General features: G+C 40.3%; 2 protein-coding genes across 2 annotated transcripts; both read right to left on the bottom strand.

Annotated features, from left to right (window-relative positions):
- Window positions 1–2,608: 2,608 nt before the first annotated feature.
- On the bottom strand, window positions 2,609–11,632 carry insig2 (insulin induced gene 2). Its single transcript, XM_070838506.1, has 7 exons — window positions 11,522–11,632; window positions 9,702–9,920; window positions 8,915–9,087; window positions 6,026–6,150; window positions 5,638–5,804; window positions 4,827–4,926; window positions 2,609–4,633 (listed from the first exon to the last, which is right to left on the bottom strand). Exons 2-7 carry the CDS (start codon window positions 9,827–9,829, stop codon window positions 4,592–4,594), a joined length of 735 nt encoding a protein of 244 aa, XP_070694607.1. The 5' UTR covers window positions 9,830–9,920; window positions 11,522–11,632; the 3' UTR covers window positions 2,609–4,591.
- Window positions 11,633–19,133: 7,501 nt separating this feature from the next.
- Window positions 19,134–21,888, bottom strand: LOC139208316 (U3 small nucleolar RNA-associated protein 14 homolog A). Its single transcript, XM_070837954.1, has one exon. It carries the CDS (start codon window positions 21,866–21,868, stop codon window positions 19,505–19,507), a length of 2,364 nt encoding a protein of 787 aa, XP_070694055.1. The 5' UTR covers window positions 21,869–21,888; the 3' UTR covers window positions 19,134–19,504.
- Window positions 21,889–22,674: the final 786 nt, after the last annotated feature.

The raw sequence follows: 22,674 nt of genomic DNA, 5'->3' as shown, positions 1-22,674 counted from the left end.
CAGTGTCTGGCCGCATTCCAAATACCACATAATATAATGTTTTTTGTTATTTTTTGGTACTTTGTAGACTTAAGGATAGGAGCTACCAGGTAAAAACTGAAAACAGTACTGTATTAGGGGTTATGCTGGTAGGGGCAAGTTGTTTCACGTGTAGTATTGGTGGAACAATGATCAATGATCCAACAATGATCAGAACATCAGTTTGACTACAGTTTTATAAGAAATGCATCACAGCTGTAATCATTTCATCCTGAGTCTCTGTCTGCTAGTCTGACTGGTGAACTGGCAGAATGACATTCCATTGCGTTACAGCAAAAGTTGAAAAACTTTTTACCAGACCCCTTTGAGTTTTGAAACGAATGAGTCTGTCTGTCAAAACATGGCATCAAGGTGTGTTCAGACAGACAAAAGCGAATTAACGCCTCATGTCATTTGCAAGAATTCGACCACTGCAGAGTTTGTGTTTATTTACATTAAATGTGGTACTTTCTGTTAATTTCCCTCCAGGCTCTCCTTTTTCTTCACAGTCCGAACCTTTATGAAACAATCCCCCACGATGCATCCTCAATGCGCACAACCCCAGACTATTAGTGTCAAATAGCGTCTCTCCGTTGACTTTGGATGCAATAGCAACATAGTGCTTATGTTGCTTGATGAAACTCAACTGTTGTATAGTTCTAGACTGTAAGGTGCGGTGGGAAATAATATGGCAAGGCCAATGTGAGTGTTGGCAGCTGCCTTGCTCAGACACCCTGTGGATCCGCCTGTGTGCAAAACTAAATTTGGCATCAAACGTCAATAACTCCAGTCTATGTTTAGATGAAGGTTAAAGTTAAAAACCAGTACCTGAATCATCATATGCAGGATTATTAAAGAGGTGTGTTGACCAAAACATATAACGTGCAGAACGAGGTCTATGAGGAGTGCAGTGATTGGCTCCCCTTTTAATGGTTCCTCTTCAGCAAATATGTGAGAGCTCTCAACCTTGCCTTCTGACCCTCATTCTGTGAGAGGAGATAATTGCTTGTCAGAAATAAATAGAGAGATTAATGAATTCATTAGTGGTGGGGAGTTTAGCTCTTCGGAGCAGCACTTACTGCTATGACACATCACGCCTATTGTTTTACTAGCTAGTTAGCCTGGAACAATAACATTCACGCAGCAAATTGCCTCATACACTCATGTAAACCGTAGAGAAACCGTGTCCTTATCCTGGAATTTAGCAATAATGTAAACAAAGGCTCTTTAAATCCTGATTATTCATCTTAATTACTTTTGTCTATAAAAGCCTGTGTCAGTGGGAGCTGGTACAAGACAGGACACATTAATCCACATTAGCAATGAACACTGTACCAGTTGATGTGTGCAATTTTGCAGTGGCACTACAGTTTGGGTTTCAGCACTTATGCCAGATATGTACAATCTCCACTTAATTAGCTGGACCTTTAAATTGATCTTAGACCTTAAATGCAAACACAGACAACTAAGCTTATATTGTAAAATATCCCACACAAGTGTTGTGTGTTTACCTTAATTTATTTACATTTCAAATGACATTGTAGTCAATGTTAATGAAAGACTAAACATTTGCCTTAACATTTTGTAGTTGTGATCATATAGTGTCTCTGTCACTCAAAACCAGATGTTGTAGAAAATAGATAGGCACTTTATGGATAATGGTAAAATGATCAGCATATCTACTCTGCGTCAGTTTCATTATAAACCAATCCAGTCTCACTCTTGGGTCACTATCAACTCCAGGTTGTATGAACAAAGGTTTTGTAACCTTTTAGGATCTGTGAAGTCACTTTCTAAGCCCCAAAAAGTATTTCTAACAACATATAATATACAATACTTTGTACTCTCTTTTTAATGAGGGCAGAATAAACTCCATTTTATATCTGAGATACATATTTTAGTACAATTACTAAGTTGTAAGATATTTTCAGTGACAAGTTATTAAAGACAGTTAGAGGAATGCATAACAAACATCCAGGTTGACATGTTAAGCAAAATGAAAGATAGCAAAGATCCTCATTATTGGTTTAGGAATACTATACCTGCATTCTGTAGCACTTGGGGAACAATAACAGAACTGTAGGGATTACAAGTTTTTTCAGGAGGGCTTTTCCACATTTTGAAATTAAATCATGATAAGGGTTGGAAGTTGGAGAGGCCCTTCTGTGGGTATAAAGCCACCTTTGCTGTGTGGCACCTCAACCGTACTCTCACTCAGTTGTCTCACTCTGGATTCAAATGATTGTGCCTCATCTTTTGCTGCTGAAGTTGTGGCTTCAGAAAGCTCTTCAGGTGTTTCATGATACTATTTTGGTTGTTTCTATGATGAAATATTTGGTCTTAATTCATTAGAAAAATAATGATTTTATATTTCTTTTTGTGTTAAACACTGATTTAGTTACAAATGAATTTTTATTGTCTGTCATGTCATTTGTAACTCTGGATTGCTGCTACCTTAGCAAGTACACTCACAGTAAAAAAAGAAACTCAGGATTTCGTGGAAATATTAGGGTTAAAAAATGTATTATGTGTTGAGAAAATCTATTCCCTACCCCACTTACAGTATATTTTCTCTGCAGATGTTTAACCTTTCAAGACTCTCCATCAGACATGTATCACCACTGCAGTTTAAAAGCTCATATCACCACGAATCAGGTAAATGGAGAAACCAGATGCACTGAAAAGGCCATGGTCTTTATTACAGCAAAAAACTGCATATGTATAGATTTCAGAGGTGCTTTAGTGAGTGGAACTATGAATTCTTGCTTAAATGACTATACAATTCACCCTAAAAGAAGTACAATTTCTTTCATTTTGAAAAATATAACTTGTCATATTTTAAGTTGAAACATTTTCAGAAGTTGCTACATGCTGATATAAAATAAGCTAGTCCCAATAAAATCTATTTGAAAGGTTTCTCCACCATGTTTTTTCACATCACCTATATCATAAAACATTACAAGAGCCCTGTATTCTAGTTTGTTTTAAATGCTCCAACTCTATTCTATCATATTTGATCACAAACTGTTATAAAACTGTCCCTTAAATCATCCAGTCAAAAATCTTATATACACACACACACACACACACACACACACACACACCTTCACTGCTTTTATTGTGCATGTTATTTGTTCTTATATATTAGTTTGTACCAGGAGGGATCTCAATCCGTCCACCTAACAAATCACTACTGCATACAGAGAATGACTACAATTTTTACCGGACTTTAACACTGCTAAACACTGTATATGTAGGTATATGTAAGTACCCTGCACTCGTAACACCGCAAGTATACCATAAGTTTACTGTATTACCCAGTGAAAACAAATGTTATAGACAATTTACATTGTGTTAGTCCTATGCTAGTGTGCCTTTATGTTATCGAGGATCATACACATGGTTTGCACATGCACCAAAGATGTTTTCTTTGATTCTACTTGAAGTTCTACCAACCTATCTATTGTCATATATTTTCGGTATTAAACACCTCCGGCTCATTAAGGATAACCATCAAGTTTTAGTCAAGTAAGGTAGTATGAAGACAATATGCAAGGAAATTTGGCATTCCTGCTGTTTTGGGGGAAGCAAATGCTGCTTTTGGCCCTTTAACCAGGAAACTGAGAAGGCTACAGAGATATATTTTGGACAAATGCTGCTCCCTGAAAGTATGAAAATATTTTTTTAAATGGTCCTACAATTAGGGAATTCTGTAAGAAAATGTCTTAATGTGCTTCGACCTCAACCCAGTATTTATGTATGGGTGAAACTCATTTCCTAAGCTGGTGTAAAAACCCATAGAGCTTTGCACGATCAGTAAGAAAGCGCTCTCTTTTCAAGTATCATTTCATTCTTTGGATCCCATGACAATGAACAAGTTGGTGACAAGCTGGACAATTGTGGCTGGTAGAAATACCCATTACAAGTGAACACTGAACACCATCTGTCCTCAAAGCCACAGCAGACAAGCAAACAGTACACATCATCATTCCTTTATCAAGAAAATGTAAATGCAGATTTAAGCTAATTACATACAATAAAAAGGTCTGGTATATAGATACATATCTTTCTGGATAGAGTTATAAGTAGTGTAAGTGTTCTCCACTGATACGTGAAAGATGTGAAAGAATCAGGAGATAAGACCAGACTTAAAAACCCTGTTTGACTATGGTTGGCACAATGGAGCCAAAGGTTTTAAACATTCAAGCTGATCTGAGGAATGGCAGATGCTTCGCCACTAATCCCTTTCAAGGTAAGTAGAAATAAACTGTACCAAAGAATAAAACATACAACAAACTCTGCTCTTATTGTTCATCTCAGCTCAGCTTAGAATGTAACCAACGGTCACCCTGAGCTCTGAACTGCCTGATGAGAGCCAATTAAAAATACTGTCTTGTCCAGCGGAAAGCACCACCTAGACTATCACCAGCTGAGGCCATGTTTGACAAGCCTGACTAGCTCATCCATGGCCATGGCCTGTGCTGCATGTAGATGTTCTCTGATAACCTGCCTCTGGCCTTAGGTTGGTGCAAAGACAATTTTAAGCAGAGGCCTGATGGAGCCAAGAGATCCTTCAGTCCTGATGAGTCTTTTCCTGAATGAATTTGTATTCATACTGAAAAAACAAAAACACACAAGAGCAAGAAAAAAACCATTAGAAACAGGATAGCTGACTGCATTTTCATGGCCGATTTCTTTAAGTATACAACTTTGGAGGACCGTGACAAAGCTCAGCATGAGCCTAATAGTAATTCAATTCATTCCACTTTTGGCAAAGCAGATTTACTGAAATAATTCAAATTTCTTACCATGGCTAGCTGCCGTCCTATGTTTCCCATTGTTATCACTCCTGCGAAGAAGATGCAAGGTAACCAGGAACGAATATATAGGAAATCTGGAGAGGTATACCTGTGCAGAGAAGACACACACAACAGAAACTCATCATTTCTTAAGCAATAACCTGCACACTACTGTACACTGTGCAGGAGGTTTTAATTTGTTTTAGGCAGATGCTATTTACACCCAGGTATAAATAGCCAAAGTGGCTATTTATACCCAGGTGTGTGTTGGAAAGAAGACAAATTGTTTTTATATTTGTTTTTGACTTATCATTTTAACCCAAACCATGATCTTCTTCTAAAGCTAACCAAGTAGGTTTGGTGCCTAAACATAACCGAACTGCAACTGAAAATTGATAATAATAAAAGAAAAGTGAAATATATAAGTTATAAGAACACTCTTGGTAGAAAGTCCAGAATCTAAACCACTCAGCTTTCTGTACATTGCATCACCGGACTGGGTGTAAATAGCCACATGGCGGCCCTCTGGCTATCTGCATCCGGGTGTCAGCTTTGTCCTAGTTAGTGATGTAAGACCCCCAAGTGTATTTAAAATTGTATTAAAAAGACTATGTTGCCTGAGAACGACATTTATGCTAAAACATACTCTAACTATTGAAGTCCATACAAAATCCCTGATACTAATGGATGGTTGTTGTAGTTCAGCTGGTGTAATCCAATTCATTTTAGCCACAGTCCTTCTTGTATATGTTCCACAGTTATTAGCATTAATTTGTTTCCACACCATATTAATATGCAAACTAGGTGTGAGAGAACTTACTGAAAGACTCCATTGTAAACCAGAAGTTGGGTGGCCAGCGTTGCCAGCAGAGCAATGCTGACTCCCAGGCCAAAGCCGCTGCGTGAGCGGTCGAATGTCCACCACAGACCAATGGAGAGAGCCGCCAGAGTCAGAGACAGCTGGACGTTGTTGGCAAAGTCCACTTTCTGACAGAGGTAGGGTCAAGGGACAGGCAGTCAGTGGCTGGCAGCTCCAAACTGTATTTGTATAGCTGTGTATCGCAATACAGTGGTGCTGAGGTGATATAACAACAGCTTTAGCCTTTACCTAGTCAGAATAAAATCACTTAAACTGCATTCCTCTGATTAAATACTACTGTATGAGAGAACAATGACAGATACATAAATCTCCACAGCTTTAAGGATACAGCACTGGCATGGTTGATGCCCACAAACACAGCCACACAGCGCATCACACTAGACCATTCCCGCTTGAATTTGTGTGGCTCGCCCAGACGGCTGTCTATGCAGGGGTACAGCAGCCCAATCATTGCTGTAAGGGGAAAAGGGAGACAATATGCAGTGCAGAAAAACAAGAGGCAACACAGTCAGCTTTCACTACTCTTGTGGCATATTAGATATACGTGGCAGTATTGTTTTGCTGAGAATAGGCATTCAGATAGCATCCACACAACCATGGATGGAACTGAACCAGTTTAATGGACACTTAAGCCTGGGCGTCTTGTTCCTATGAAGGAGGGTTAGGAGGTGTGTTACATGTCTGTGCCAAGGGGCCCGTTGTCTCATGATGCGTTAAAGCACAACGCATTGCCTGTTTGTGCATTGGAACAAAAAACCTCATGTATTGGATTGGCAGTTTGAAATGAGCACCTGAAAAGCACTGAAAGCCAATGTGTCCTTGCCTAAGAGCAAGCCAAAAAACTAATTTCAGACACTGCCAGTTGGTATTTTGAAAAGTAACTGCGGTGATTTGCATTGCAGCTCACTCCCTGATAATCTCTGACATAAGTAATGTGGCTTCAAAACAAATGTGTTTTGTGAACTGTCAACCAAATAGCCCTCCCCTGGGGGATGAAGCGTAGTGTATGTGTTAGCAACAAGAGGAAGTGACAGGTTCCTGCAGAAGGCATGGCTCGTCTGGGGAGGAAGAGAGCCTTGGGCTGTGCTTTGTGCTGAGCCTCCTGAGTGCAGGCAGTACTGCGGTTTTATACCAAGAGGGCAACATTTCAATAACACTGACCAGTGTGGCTAGTGCCTGGTGGGCATGTTGTGCATTCATGTTAAGCTGTGTGTGTGTTGTATATGTGCGTGTGGTTATACACATACATGGTCTACGTATGTGTTGTTTTAAAATGCCATGAGCTGTGGTTACACAAGTGTGTGAATTCTTTAACGTAATTGCATAAAACAATTTTAATGTGGGCAATTAATTGTTCAGCTCAGTAAGATTAAAAATCTCATTTGCACTTTGATAATATTAATGGTGGTGGTTTATAATACAGATAGTTCATTAATACAGCTCTGCAGTCGGTGTAAAGATTAAAATTTTAGCAGTGACTGAACAATCTTGTCATAAGTTATGGCTACACTCATTTGCGATGAGATATACGATATGGGTGGGAATCTTGCAATATGATTTTGATTTGTGTTACATGTGTGTGTTACAATTACTCAATTCTAAATAATTTCTCAGTTCAGAGCTGAATGAAGGCACTATTTCCAGGTCTTAGTCCAGTAAATAGCTATATGTACACAGCATTTGTACCCAAAGCACTTTACAAGGTATTTGCTGCTCATTCACCTCTTCACCCACTCACTCACTCACTCACTCACTCACACACAGACAGCAGCGAGCTAACACACAGGGAGCAATTTAACCATCGGGAGCAATTTGGGGTTGGTGTCTTGTCCAAGGACACTTCAGGGAGGTCGAGATCAACCCACCAACACTTTGACCAGTGGATCACCTGCACTACATCTTGAGCCACAGCTGTCACAATTCATGCATATATTTAGGCCACAGAAATGCAATAGTTTAGTGCTTCACTTCGCTAACATTGCTTTCAAGGTGATGGTGTATGAACAAGAATCATGATTCAGCAACTTAGGTACAGCTTACAGCTGAAATGCATGGAGAGAGATATACGTCTTCTATGACACGTCCATTTAAAATAGATTTCCTCAAATGGCAACAACTGTTTGCAAAAGCCAAAAGTAAATCCAGTTAGGGGTGTTAATAAGTAAACATTTATCCATTAACCATCAATAAGAACTTAGAAGACTGATTAACGCTATAATTTATACAGTTAAAAAAATATTGATGTTATTAAAACGAGTGCAAAGTATACAAACAAAAATAGGTCTACAGTGTTAATTAACAAGAGGTCAATAAACAGAAGCTAGAGGGCATAATGTGGGAGCCGTGTCCCTCTCCACACATTAGCACTGAAAGGTGGACCATATCCCTTCAGTAGTAGATGGAGCTAGCCACTGCAGCGAGAGTACACCCTCTGTGGCGGTGGCTGCAGATGACGGGGACATTTAGTGGGACTTGAGGCGAATAGTAGGCTAGGAGTTCCTACTTTAAATATATCATCAACAAGTGTATTGCACATGTAAAAAGAAACCCCTTCTAATGAAAACAAACATTTGTTGCATTGGTACTTTTTAGTTTTTTAATAAGGTTCAACAATCAGTCAGAAAAAAAAACCCTGTATTAGCCATTTGTTAAGGGTCATTTTCTGCCAGATCATTACACTTAAAGTGCAGTTTTGACATCTGAGCAGAAGATCTGTGCAATACTATAACTATAAAGTATGACGTACTCGTGCTAAATGAGAAGACTTCTCACCACCACCTCTCAGCGCTTCAGTCAAGAGTCAATAACCACTAAGACTTTCCCTCCTTTTTACTTCCTTCTGTCCGTTCCTGTCATCTTTTCTGCCACCTAATGGCGGGCGGCTGTGGCTCAGTGGTAGAGTGGGTCGTCCCTCAATCAGAAGGTCGGGGGTTTGATCCCCAGCTCCTATGGGTCACCATGTCGAAGTGTCTTTGGGCAAGACACGACAAGAACCCCAACTTGCTCCTGAAGCATGGCTTCAGTGTGTGAATGAGTATGAAAGAACAGTTCAGTCCAAATTACATTCCTCCTGTGTGAATGAGGATGTGATGTAAAGCGCTTTGAGTAGTTGAAATAACTAGAAAGGCGCTATACAAAATACAGACCATTTACCATATTGATAAGAATAAACCAGACACAACTTTTTCCATTCATTATGCAGGGTGTGTTCCCATACCTGAGGCTGTGCCACAGCAGGGCGGCACCCACCAGGCCGAGGAGAAGATACTGCTGATGACATCAGGGGGAAAAAGTGTGACATTTCTCTGCACTTGAAGTAAGTTAAGCACCAGGGCCAGGAAGACACCCACAGAGAACAGCATGGCCCCTCGGATCACTAGGTTTGTGGTCCTACAGTACGGAGAAAAAGAGTTTTCAATGTCACAAAGGTGGCTCTCTCTTAACCTGGCTGGATCACCACAGTAACTCATGCTTATCAAATGTTACACAGCAGATCATCTTTACACTTGGAATTGATTTTTGTTGCCTTAGTATATAACTTATTGTTCTAAGTTGGTGTATTGTGCACATGTAACTTTTATTCTAATTTTTATTTCATAAAACTTTATCTTATTCCATGGAAGGATTTATTTGTTAAACTCTAAGCTGCCCCCAATAACTAAGCTCAGGGTACTAACTTCTTTCTAAGAGAGACGGTGAAATATGTTGCACTTATTGCCTGTCAATAAATCGACAGTTGTCAATTCATGACACTTTCGCATCTCTTAATTTTATTACTTAATAAACAATGTTGCTGAGAATAGTTAAAGTAATAACTTAATAATACTAAACTACTGCAATAAATAAAAGGCTTCAAAAAGACACCATGATCAGTATCAGACAATAATGCGTCCAGCGATCGGCTCCACAAATCCTAATCGGAGCTCCCTTAATGAAGACTTTAAAAACTCTGCTTTTGGTCAACTTGTTCTTCTTAGGGTGAGCATATGTAGAGAAAAGCCAACCTGTTGGTGATGACTGAGATATAGGGGCCCTGGGAAGGCCGTAGCGTCTGCCCAGACCCGGACCCCGACCACTGCTGCTGGCCGCTGGTCACTGCGCTGTCACTCATGGCTGTCAATGTTATGGACATTCGTAAGCCTCGGTCAGGAAAATGTAGACAGTTGTTTGACGGCTACATCCACTAGTGAGTTCGATGTCCTTCCCTGACATCCCAGATGAAGCTGAAAAACAAGGAAAGGTAAGAAATCAAGACAGACATGAAAAACCAACCTAAAACACAACTTACATTGTGCTTTTCTGTGATTTTAGACACTCACTACCTGTAAACACACACATACATTTGTCTGTCTAATTTTGTCATTAATAGGCAATGACTGACTTAATAGCTTCTTAAGATAAACTTAAGGTAAGGGGTGTTCTTTTAATCCCCTGAATGGAGAATCACAGATAGACATCAAAATCAGAATCAGAATCAACTTTACTGGCCAAGTTTGAACAGGCAAACAAGGAATTTGACTCGGTGAAACTTGACTCTCTATGTACAGTGAGGAGAAAAATAGAAATAAACTTCAACAATAGGAAAAGAACAGGACATGTATGTTGTAAGATCATGAAGATGATGCATCCAAATAATTCTTGGGTGAATACAGGGCTTCCACAACATTTGGTAGGTTATTATTAATGGTGTAGATGTATTATTACTGATTGTAATACTTGTTATACTTTTTACTGATATGACTTAAAATACTGTATCAGTAATAAAATACTTAACTTAACTAAATTTGTATTACAACAAAAGATTAACCATATATTAAGCATGTATAGACTTAGACTTAGACATGTATGTATGTAATATTCACTGTTAATTATTAAATGACAGAATGCCAAGAATGTGATGGAGTTACATTAGTTAGCAAATTACAATGAGTAGTGACAGATGTCTTTCCAGAAAAAAAAAAAGATTTACTGTATTTTCTTTGTACTTAAATGGCATTGTGTGTCCCAACAATAAACTACATAAACTTTCCTTATACCTACTTGCCTGTACACAACAGCTACATGTTAATTCTATCCACATCTAGCTATAGGTGTAGACTTGTTCTTGGCTCTTTTGTATGCTAAAACGATACTTACCGAATGCAAATACTTGGTCAGCGTCAGCAGAGATATCCCATGTTATTTCTATGCTGTGCATTGTGCACAGTCTCACTGCATGTGTACGTGTAGCATAGCTGTGTAGTTAACACTGTGGCACTAACTGATGGTACTGATGATACCACTTTTCCATGAACAGGACACAAACTGTACTAAACTAGTTAAAGTGGAGATGAGGTACCGTTAGAAAACTAGCGTTGATGGCATTCAGCTGGTTTCTGTTGGACTGCACTCACAGTCTGTGCCTCTGAAGCAGTGAGAATACATGACTGAGGACAGTTCACTTCATGTGACTCTGTATGGTCATCTGAGGCACACCGTTGACTCATTTGACTCATTTTTAATAGTTACTCAACTAGCTAGCCACGGGGTAGCTAACGTTACCTAATGAACTTAGCCTCAATAATTCAGGGGCGTCAACAGCATTTGCCTGTCTTTTGCTATTTGCTGCTGATGGCTAGTCTTAAAAGACGTAATGAAACACCTAAATAAAACCTGAATAACGAACATGTACCTGTGATGACAGCGGATATGCTAAGTTGTCTTGACGTTAACGTTTGTTTGCTAGCCTGATTGCATGTGATAGCTAATAAGCTAGTTAGCATTTGTCATTAACAGCTAGGTTAACAGTTGTTGCACACTGGCTGAGGTCAAAGACAACACTTACCTTATGATGACAGAGCCGTCCCACACATACAATTAAACATTTCATATGACAATCAAAATAGCTCCTCGTGTAAATATTAATTAGCCTTCTCTTTCTCTCTCTCTCTCTCTCTCTCTCTATGGAGACTACTTCCGGCTGCCTAAGTTGAAACACCCAATCAGCGTCTAAAGCGTAACCGCGTTACACGAAGATAGCTTGTCACATGATTAGAGTCCACAGTCCATGGATTAAACCAAAAGACTATTCCTATAAAACAATTAATCCTATATCTTTATACATCTAATGTTTACTTTTACATGCTCATGAAACATACAATTGTACTATTATTATTTTCACCTGGAAATTGTATATTTAGATATATATGGAACAAAGCATAGGTGGAGTAAGCATTATAGAAGTATTATAGAGGTAAACTACATAGGATCTATGGATACTTTGAGACCCAACATCTAAGCAGGAAACAACAAACGAGGACTGCTATCACAACTACAGATTGATGAGATACAGCAAACGACAAGAGGGAGCCAGGGGGACAAGTTGGAGGGGGATGTCACCATCACCCCCACACTCTGACATTGGGTACCAAGCCCCAACAATTTAGGAGAGAGATTTCATCATCCCAAGGTCGACTGACCTGAGATTGAATCAAAATCATTTGTAAACTGGATACCCAGCAGTACATCATACATATATCTAATATATAGATATATATAGATATATCTAATATATCTATATCTATATAGATGTATACATATATACACTAGACAATACGTTTTTCTAGCAGTTAAAGTAACAATGTAATTTGTAACTTTTTATAAATGTAAATGTAATAAAACTCCCTAAAAGGCTAGAAAACACCTATGTGCTGTAGTCATTTCTCACACACGCTGTGTTTTTTTGCAAGACATTTGACTTGCTCTTGTGACCTAATAGGCTTACAGCGATGCAGAGCTGAAAATCACAGTGCAGAGTGGCGGACTCTTAATCCTCAATCCCATCCACACTCCATTTTGTATTCAGCAAACAGAAGCCTGCTGCTCATGATGGGGTTTCAGGGATAATATCTGACTACACAGTAGTTTGAACATAAACAGACTATCCATGCTCTCTCATTTCACCAGTTTACTGTAGTTGTCATGCTACGGATTTCAAAAATCCCTGAGAAAGGCTCAGAGCAAGCTGTTGTTATTGCCTGTGATGATGCCAAACAAACTGACAGAAAGAAAGAAAGACAAGGAACCAAGTTCTTAAAGACTGAAATTACAACAAGTCATTATTTATTCATATAGAATAATTACAAGAGTAATTTGAACAAAACATAACTTCAACACAAAAAACTGGACACTGAACTGCATTATCTAGCTTGTAACTCTTAACACTCTTATAATATTACAACATATATGAGGGGTTATATTTACATGAAGAGAAGTTAAGATTCTATAATTAGCATTGGAAAAAAACAAACAAATAAATCAGGCCAAAATCGAAATTGAAGACACTTGTGACAGAATGTGGCATACCTGGCACATGCATGGAGATAACATTATAAAAAAGAATAGAATATAAGAATAATATAATCAAAGAGCTTATGAATAATTTAAATGTAAAGTTTATTGATATTTGTAACACTTACTAACTTTACAGAGTTTGGTTAACGAATGAATCTTTAGTGGACAGGCTTCAGTACTTCTAAAATCCTGGCTATAACCTTGGCATGTTTATTCAATTTCACAGCCATTCAAATTACACATTTACCTCATAAAATTACTCAACATACCTCGTTTTCAAAAAATAAGAAAAAAATGAAAAAGAGAATATTCACAACAAAAGCTAAACTGAACAGCATAAAATGTATCCAATAGAGGATTCATTTAATACTATAAGTCTAGACTTTCTAGTCAACAAATCTCCTGAAAGGACCTATTTCACCAATTGGTTTTGTACATCTCTCAAACCTTTCTGACTGCCCTATCCTATCTGTGGTAATTAACCCCAAGACCAGTGGTTCCAACTTTACAAACAGCTCACAAATAGTTTCATTTTAAAATAGATTCAAGAATCTCCTGAAACAGTTGCTCGCTGTAGTTTTTAGGAATCATTAAGCAAACAAGAGGAAATATAGCATTTGTTTTTGAACGGGTTAATCCACATTTGGCAACGAGCATTTGGGGCAGCAGGACAGTGCATGCTGAAGGACTCAAAATAAGCTGTTGTGGCTGTGTTCATACTAATGAAGGGACATGTCATTCAGTGCAACAGTGTGACTCACCAACATGCTTTTAATAGATTCTGGGGAAAAAAAGGAGTTCTACGCACAGAGGAACAGGATAAATCAGGATGTCATACACACATGACGCGTGAGTGAGCTGGATACATTTGTTGCTGCTGTGAGTCTTTTCATGGGATTTTTATCACATTAATGAGCTTATTGCCAACGCTATGCACTAATAAACATTTTCATAGCGTTTTATAATGTCAAATCCTAAAAGCCAATTTCATACAAAAACTGTGACACACACCTTCAGGGTCAGGGAGAATGATCTGAGCATGGCCACAACTCACTATCTCCATATTCAGGCAGCTACGGTGATTCATTCATGCTCCTGTCATTTATTTTTATCTAATAGGATGACTCTGCAGGTCCTATACACCGTACTACTTGTAGTCCCATGGGAGATTCACTTAACCCTAATAATTAGAGTGATAAAGGAAGTCTGGTAGGTAAGAGGAGGATAGGGGGCTTTCAATTAGTTGTCAAGGGCTACTTGGAGGCCCCCTGACACAGTCAGAGCACAGCCAGGGATTCAATTCATCATCCTGCCTCTGCAAAACGCTAAGGGCCTTTTCATTATCAGACCATTGAGTCCCACTGTCTGCTCCTTCAGTATAAATGTGAGTGATTGCGTGCCGGGATGGGATGTGGGTGTGGATGGCGATGGAGGGGTGGGGTTGGGCCCTCGTCGTAAATGTCATCCCCATTGGACCGTTACAGGTCTCGGTTTCCAAAATAATAGGCCCTGTGACCTCTCTGTTGTCTATAATTAACCTCTAACCCCCTCCCTCCCTGCCTCATCTACCAATCCCCAGACAGCAATGATGTGGGAGATGTTGTTTGCCAAGGCTCTCAAACCTCAGCCACAGATTCTCTCTCTACAGGCAGAGGCGTGCATTGAGAAAAAGGTATGGAAGCAACAAAAGAAAATGGCTCCTGCTCTTGTTGTCCACATGAATGTGTCACATGCACTCTGCATTATGACCTCTACAATTAAATCTTTCAAAATTCCTCTTCATCTATGAGAATGTGAATATGACAAGATCTGAGTAAGATTCAAACCAGGTTCATAAGTACATTGAAAAATGTGACATCCTTTGTTTTTTGTCTGGAGAATATGTTTAAATCCAAATTCAGGAGCAGAGAATTTTATTTCATTTGTGCATGTTACAACAATCTACACCCACAGGGCACAAAGCAGAAATGTGGAGATCCCTCTTACAATGACTGTTTGACACTCCCCCTCTGTCTGTGTGTGTGCTTGACATGCTCTGAATCTGCATTAACCGTGGCTGTGCTGTGCCATGTCTCCCGCAGTGGGGGAATAGAATAGCCAGGTTTGGACAGACAAGCTCGGTTAAAAAGAGAAAAGAGAAATGAGCTGGAGAACAGAGGTACCTCCCCTGTGCAGACATACTGACATTTACCACAACAATGAAACATCCAACCAGCAAATTGTGGCAATGGTAGGTGTCGGCTAAATAATCCCGTTCACAATAGAAAGTCAAATGATCCCTAATGGCTGGAGCTGACACCTGTACATAATGACATTTTGAAGATGCTCGCACAAACAATTGCAGAAGAAGAATCGCACGAGGAAGAAATGAGACATAGGGTGGGAGAGCTTTTCTCTGTCTTTAGCAGCAGTCAGGGAGGAAAGGCATCCCTCATCCTCGGGCAGTGGAAACAGAGAGGAGTCATTTGTGGCGCATCATTGTCTGTGCAAATTCTTGGGACTATGAGGAGGAAATGCAAATGCCCTGTTGCTGCCAGCACCACAGAAGCTATGCCAGCATGTGTGTGGCATATTGAATGATAATGACAAAGCGGGCTATATCCCCCGTGAGCAAGCCTGCGGAACAATGATTACAGATTGGCCAGTGTGTCCCTCGGCATCACAAGGGATTCTGATTCTAATGCTAATCAGAGCTGCTGCCCATTGAAATATATCTGTACTTGCAAGGCAAGAGGAAATAAGATGGAATATCCCAGTTAGCCTGTAATTGTATGATGAAGCCCTGTTTATTTTGATATTATAGCCCCTAGGAATTTCTACAGTAGCTTTTGGCAGGCTTAACCTATTGCACCACCTGCTGGCCTCAGGCTGGTACCAGGGTGATACAAGCTTGTTTTTGCTCTAAGACACTTTGAAGCAATTATCCGCCACCAGGCGTAAAATGTTGATGTATGAGCTTGACTGTATTGTGCTTTATTCAATTTGTTATTTGAGGTGGAGAGCCAGTTAAAACCCCCCTGTTAGCTGGATCATACAGGCACGCTCTAATCCAGTCTCTACACACACAGCACATCCAGTGGGATTCATCACTGGTTCAGGTTTTACCACTCTCATCCCTCCCTGCTTCATCAGCCTGCATCAGTCACATTCCCCCCCCCCCATCCCTCTTTAAATGTACGTTATTTTCATTCTGAGGAGAGAAACAAGAAGGAGAGCTGAGGCAAAGTGATGCTCAGCTGCACACTCAATGTAGGTTAATGGAAGGGAGGAGAGTCTGAGCTCAGACAGGCTCCGATTGGCTGGCTGGCGACGTGCAGCTTCTTCGCAGCACAACCTGTCACTGTTAATCAGGGGCCATCTCTTAACAGCCAGCCAGGGCTATCGGAGAGGTGAGCCCATTGCTATTCAGGACGAAACAGATGATAAATCATTTGTACATAATTAGTGCTCAGCAAGGTTACAACTGACACGTGTTTTCATCTTAATTAGGAGGGAAATTTGTTCCATTAATTTAATTTGGTGTGCATGAGCGGCTCTGCACCTAACTAAGTTAATCTTACACCTGTCAGGGTGGGAATGGAGTTGGGCCTTGGATTGCAGTGGGAAATGAGAAAGAGCCCTCTATCAGATTGTTTCATGCACAAACCTCTTTCACTGTCATGAAACAGCAAATAAAACTGCAACTTTGAACATCTACTCTTGTCCATAGGAGGCAGCAACTGTTGTTCTTCTGTTCTTCAGTTGGTTTGGTATTAGGCAACTCAGCGTGATGACAAATACGATAATATAACCCTCTCTTCTGTAACACCTCATAGCCATAACACACTACAGTAACTGATCAGGGGGCAGGATATAAGCCAGTCTTGCATCTAAATGCTATACAGCCAACCAAGGAATTAGGCATTCTTCGCAAAATAAATATTTAAGCAAGTCTCAAAAATGGGCATTATGGAGAAAAACATGTTCCATCTTGAAAGCTGTAAGCCATTCATACCCCTAACCCTCTGATTTACAGACACATTAACCTGCATATATTTGAATGAGAATCATGTCTGATCTCGTTGCAGTCCAGCAGACAGGAGTAAGTCCAAGGACTAGGTCTCTTTTCATTGTTGAAAGCTGTATAAAGCTGTAATTGCCCCAAAGAGGTAGTTGGATAGAGAGGAAGGTGGAGAGTGACTGATTTAGTAACTATAAGGTTTCTAATGGAATTCTCCTCTGCCTCTTGGGCACTCAAGCTGACAACCATTACCTGAACTGATGCATAGTCCATTATGGGATCCCCCACTTTAATAGAGTGTCTATCATGTGAAATACAGAGATGTCAGGTGCCAAAGCATGCACCCTCACCCATGTGTGAAGGTTTAACCCAACTGAAATGGCTTTTCTTTTAGACACTGCTGCATGGCCTTACAAATGTATTGAAAATCAACTGAGAAAAAGATGGGAAGGAAGTCAAGCACAAACTGAACTAAAATGCTGTTGTTGGAGACCGTGTGACTCATAACTGTGACCCTCTTCAACCTATACTCTCACAGGTACTGAATGCAGTGTGGCCAGGCTGCAGCATGTCTACAGACCATTCAAATAGGCTCAATGTTATGTTAAAGTTAATATATATATAGAAATATATGAGCAATTTTTTTTTTGACAGCAGGAAAATAGTCTATCCATCTATCTATCTATCTATCTATCTATCTATCTATCTATCTATCTATCTATCTATCTATCTATCTATCTATCAGACTGCATCTAAGGATTATTATTGATTAAATAATAGACTCGATGAGTAAATTGATTAGCTTGATTCATTTTCTTTTCATCGATTAATCAAACTATTGTTTCAGATCAATATATTATTGTTAATAGAGCTGTGTACTATTTTTTTATAATACCTTAGTTTTAGTATCAACACTAAGTACTGTTATACTGTATATCTTTGACAATACTTTGAGCAATATAAGCATGTTGAAGCCACAGTTCTCAAACGTTAAATGCTTCTAAAATCCAGCAGCCGTAATCTTTAAGTACCAGACTACAGAATGAGTAAACAGTACAAATCACGCCACACATTTTAGTTTTCAGTCAATAACCAAAAAGCTTTGAAATTTGGCATCATGAGGATAGTCATGCTTCCTCCAAAATTTGGTACTGCTACTGTTCAGGATCAGCCCTAAATTTGCTTCTTTGGATTGTGTAACTGCTACTCGCCCTGTATTAACCTTACTTTTCAGCTGATTAAATGTTTTCCATCTTGTCATCATACAATATATATCAGCACCACTCTTTGTGCCTCTGCTGAATTTTAAGCTGTGCCACATTCATTGCGGATCATTTCATACACCGTATTTTACATTTTTTGTAATCTAACTTGACAGATTTATTGTGTTTTACTAAGAGAACTTGGCTAAACTTAACTGTAAAGTTCTGCACTCAACTTTAAAATAGCGACTAAGTACATTTACTGAAGGGCTCTTTTGTCAGTGACAGTACACATGAGATTTACCTGTATGTAATAGTTCCACTCTCTGCTGTGCTATAGTCCTACTCCACTACATCTCAGAGGAAAATGTGTTCATCATTACTCCACTCCATTTATTTAGTCACCAGTTACTTAACCTAGTTCAGGCACTAGAAAACTATAATAATAACTATATATAATACAATATGTTTGTACAGTACACTGAACTTCCCATTACATGAAGTAGTTGCAATAAGCACCAATTCATGTTGCTTAGACATAAATGAATCAGTAAAAATACTTCAGGAATAGAATATACAGATGTATAATAAAATAGTATTTAAACGCAGCCATTCTTTTGATGCTTTGGGGACATTTTGCTGTTAATACTCACATATTTTTACATGAGTAACAACCTCTTTAATAAAGGAGCATTTTACATGATCCACCAGAAACTACAACAGGCTTTGTGGAGTTTCAACAATAACTTCTTTTATACATTAGAACTACATGACAAATTGGTTCCACTTTTTCATTTTAGATTTTTCTTGCTCTTAGATAATGCTTTAGTTGTGCAGCCAAGTAAGACAGCATTAATGTGGTACGTGGAGGTATGGTATAATGCATCTTACTACTGGGCAAATAAAGAATATAACCATCAATAATTCAGCACACAATCTTGTGACCACTTCTTTAACTCCAAAGGTGGTATTTATTCAAATATTCTTACATACTTGGTTGACTTTCTTTAATTTATTTACCAGATTGTAATATCAAATATACAATATGAAAAGCTCCAGAAAAATATGAGTTACAGTATTTGTCAACCACATAACTTTCATTTCAAGATTTCTACATGGACTCAAGTAAATTGATCATTCTCACACAGACCCACACAAGACTGAATGTCTACAGAGTAGCACAGTAGTGGTGACTGACTAAAAACCTGCTGCGGTAGTTTGACTTTTCATTTACTTTTACCCAGTGAGTACGAGTAACCAGAAATAGTAGTTGCTAATTTTTTCTTTTCCATGAGTCGATGCTACTGCTGTTCTCAGCGGACACATGCTTTTTGTCCTTCATCAGCTCCTCCTGAGCCATGGGCTCAATGATGGCGCCCAGCTGGGTGACCACCTTTGGCTTGGTGATCTTTTTAACTGTCCGCTCTGTGTTCCAGGTGCGGCCCAGTGGAGAGCGGATGGTGCTCTCAAACTGTGCATGGTTCTCAAACGGGAAGGGCAGCGAGTTCACCTGGTGGGTGCTGATGGAGCTGTTTCTCTTCTCCGAGATGATGACACCAGGCAGACGTCGATCTTTCCTGGGTGGAGGTGGTGCTGCCTTAATCCTGAACCTCCTGCTTTTTTTGCGAGACGGCTTCAGGCCAGTCCCTCCCCAGTTGCCCCACCCAGGCAGCGTCAGATCCACCACCTTACGCCTCCCTTCATCCTCCTCCTTCCTCTTGTCCTTAAGGAAATCTGAGATGACGTCATCTCCTGCAAAGGCTTCTTTAATGAGCCCCCTCTGATCCAGCTTTTCACACTCAGTGTCCTCAGTGTCCTCGACGGTTGGGGTGAGTGGGACTTGGATGACTTTTGTCTTTTTGGTGAGAACCTCTTTTAGCTCTATCCCTCTCTTCTTTTTTTTGTTTTTGCCGGCCTTTTGAGTTGCAGGTTGCAGTTTTTCTGTGGCTGGTGGCTGCTGGGGCTGAACAGGAGCATTATCAGGGACTGACTCCTCCTGACCGCAAAGTTCAGTGTCCTCCAGAGTCCTGATCCTCATCAGCCCTTCCTCCAGTTGAGCTGAAGTGTCTGGGTGGCTGTCGTCTGCTGTTGTCCGATCCTTGGTGGTTTCAGCCACCTGACAGCCATCTGCTATTCCTTGGAAAAGGCTTGTAAACTCTGATAGCTCCTCTTCCTCTTTGTCTGAATCATCTGCACCCTCTGCTGCAGCTTTATTATCCTCCTCCATTTCCTCGTCATCCATAGATATTCCAGTTACAGTGTCAGCCTGTGCCTGACGTTGTTTCCTTTTGCTGTCAAACTCTCTGAGGAGAGCTTCCTCTTCTGTTTCTTCAACCTCCTCCTCTTCTTCCTCCTCAACTTTATTTCCCTCCCCAGGACCATCTGCTCCAAGATCAACATTGTCATTTATCTCTTTCTCAGAGGGATCTTCAGAGAGCTTTCCTCTCATCCAGGGATTTGAAGAATCCAGTCCTTGCTCTGCATCATTTACAAAATCAGGCAGCACCTCTGCATCAACTGCTTCCTCCTCCTCTTCCTCATTATTCAACGGAGTCACCAGCTTCTGGGTCAACTGTTTGTTCACCTCCAACTGCTGCTGCATGGCTTTGCGAGCCCCCTCATCGTACTTGGCCATGATTACCTTTGACTTGGCCCACTTGCCGCTGTTCTGGTGCTTCAGCGACATTCTCTCTTGCATCCTGGCCAGCTCTATCTTATTCAGCTCCTCTAAGGCAGCAGCTGGGTCTGACTTCACCATCTCATCAAACTTCTTCAGGAATTCTTTATTCTTGGCCTTGTTGTGCACTTTGTGGTATTTCTTGCTTTTGATCTTCCTCTCTCTCCGAGCCTTGGCCTCATAGTAAGACTGCAGAGCCCTGGCTTTCTGCAGCTCTGCACGGCGGATCTTGGCCTCCTCAAGGCTCATCGCCCTCATGGAGGCCTCCTCCGCATGGGTCAAGATGGGGTCATTGATGGGCTGCTTGTTGGCAGAGAGGAGGGCAAAGATCTCTTGCTCAAGTGGGGTTTGCGCCTTCCAGGTGGTCACCACCCTCTCCATGGGTTTAGGGCCAGAGGGCTCCTGGTTCAGGGGGAAGACCAGCTGCTCGGCCCTCTGGTTCTGTTTGATGATACTTTTCCACCGGGTCACCTCTGTGGCTGTCTTCTGAAAAGACACATCCCTTTGGATCCTCTCGCTCTCCTGCTTTGTGAGAGGGCATTCGATGGTCTTTTTACTTTGCTGCAGATTCCTCAGCTGCTTCTTGGCCTTGGTTGAGACAGCGGGTGTTTTTTCCATGGTCCCGATGAGGTCTGATAGGTCAATTTTTTCGCCTTCCCCCTCCGCGTTGATAGTAAACTCAGACATCTGGACAGCCGCCTCGGACCTCTCCCCAAGCCTTTTCTTCCTCTTACCACCGAGAGCACTGATGGCCTCCAGCAGCTTTTGATGTTTTCGTTCATCCTCGCCGCCTTCCTCGTCTTCCTCACTGGTGATGTTTTCATCTGCTTCATTAAAATCCTTCTCCTCGTCGTCGTCATCGTAGACCACCGCTGTCCTCACCGCTGCGCTCTCATCTGCACCCCTGCAGCGCTTTCCCCCACTTTTTTTACTCATCTTCTTCTTTGAGACTTTACCCATGCTGCACTCAACACCGCCGGTGTAGAACGGACTGGACTGTACACACGTGTGTCGTAAACGGAGCCGTTGTCGTAAAATTCATCGCCGCAAAATGTAAACAGCACTGTCGCAAAATAGCTCCATTGTCCTCCCTCTTTCTCTCTGTGATGAAACAATGCAAAACACAAAGAATTACAACAATGCTGAACTATTAATGTACGGGGATATGTTTCAAAACAATGACTGGAAACGAAAATATAAAATGTGTAAAATATAGACAAAACCTGTTCTCGTTTGTACAAGTGGTAAACGCATATGATTTAATCGAAAACTGTGCTTTTTTTTTTTTTTTAACAAACATACATTTTAAAGAATACAATCTATAATAAGCAAAAATTTAATTTAGAAATGAAATAAATGCATAAAGTCCAAATCCAAAAACGCTTTGCTATTTTTCCTTTTAGTTATTCTCTAGAATAACTCATAATAATAATCATCATAATAACATAAGAAGAAGAAGAAGAATTTACGGTATAAGTTCACCAAATGTTACAGAGACTGTGCAGTCTTTAACTTAAAATTCGAGTAATAATGTGGAAATGATGACGTCTGTGTTACTTTATTTTGTCATAGAAAGTATTTATTTAGACCTTTATTCGGTTTGTAATCTTGCTGCTCCCTCTGCTGGCTCAAAGTGGGCATGCAGGACACTGCACCGTTTAAAACACCGTGTATGGTTTCAAATCACGAATGTATAAAGAGGACAAACACTAGATGAGATAACACCCGTTAAAACGCCTCTTCTCGTGGACAGCCGCAATGAAAAC

Source organism: Pempheris klunzingeri, chromosome 10, assembly GCF_042242105.1.
Source record: "Pempheris klunzingeri isolate RE-2024b chromosome 10, fPemKlu1.hap1, whole genome shotgun sequence".
NCBI lineage: Eukaryota > Metazoa > Chordata > Actinopteri > Acropomatiformes > Pempheridae > Pempheris > Pempheris klunzingeri.
Note: the sequence above shows the minus strand (reverse complement) of the source record. Positions and strands in the feature narration are given on the sequence as shown.

Coding starts and splice junctions, on each gene's coding strand:
- insig2 (XM_070838506.1), bottom strand. CDS start 9,829: ATGTCCATAACATTGACAGCCATGAGTGACAGCGCAGTGACCAGCGGC. Junction 9,088..9,701: donor ATCTCAGTCATCACCAACAG/GTTGGCTTTTCT, acceptor TCCGTACTGTAG/GACCACAAACCTAGTGATCC. Junction 6,151..8,914: donor CTGCTGTGGCACAGCCTCAG/GTATGGGAACAC, acceptor TTCCCCTTACAG/CAATGATTGGGCTGCTGTAC.
- LOC139208316 (XM_070837954.1), bottom strand. CDS start 21,868: ATGGGTAAAGTCTCAAAGAAGAAGATGAGTAAAAAAAGTGGGGGAAAG.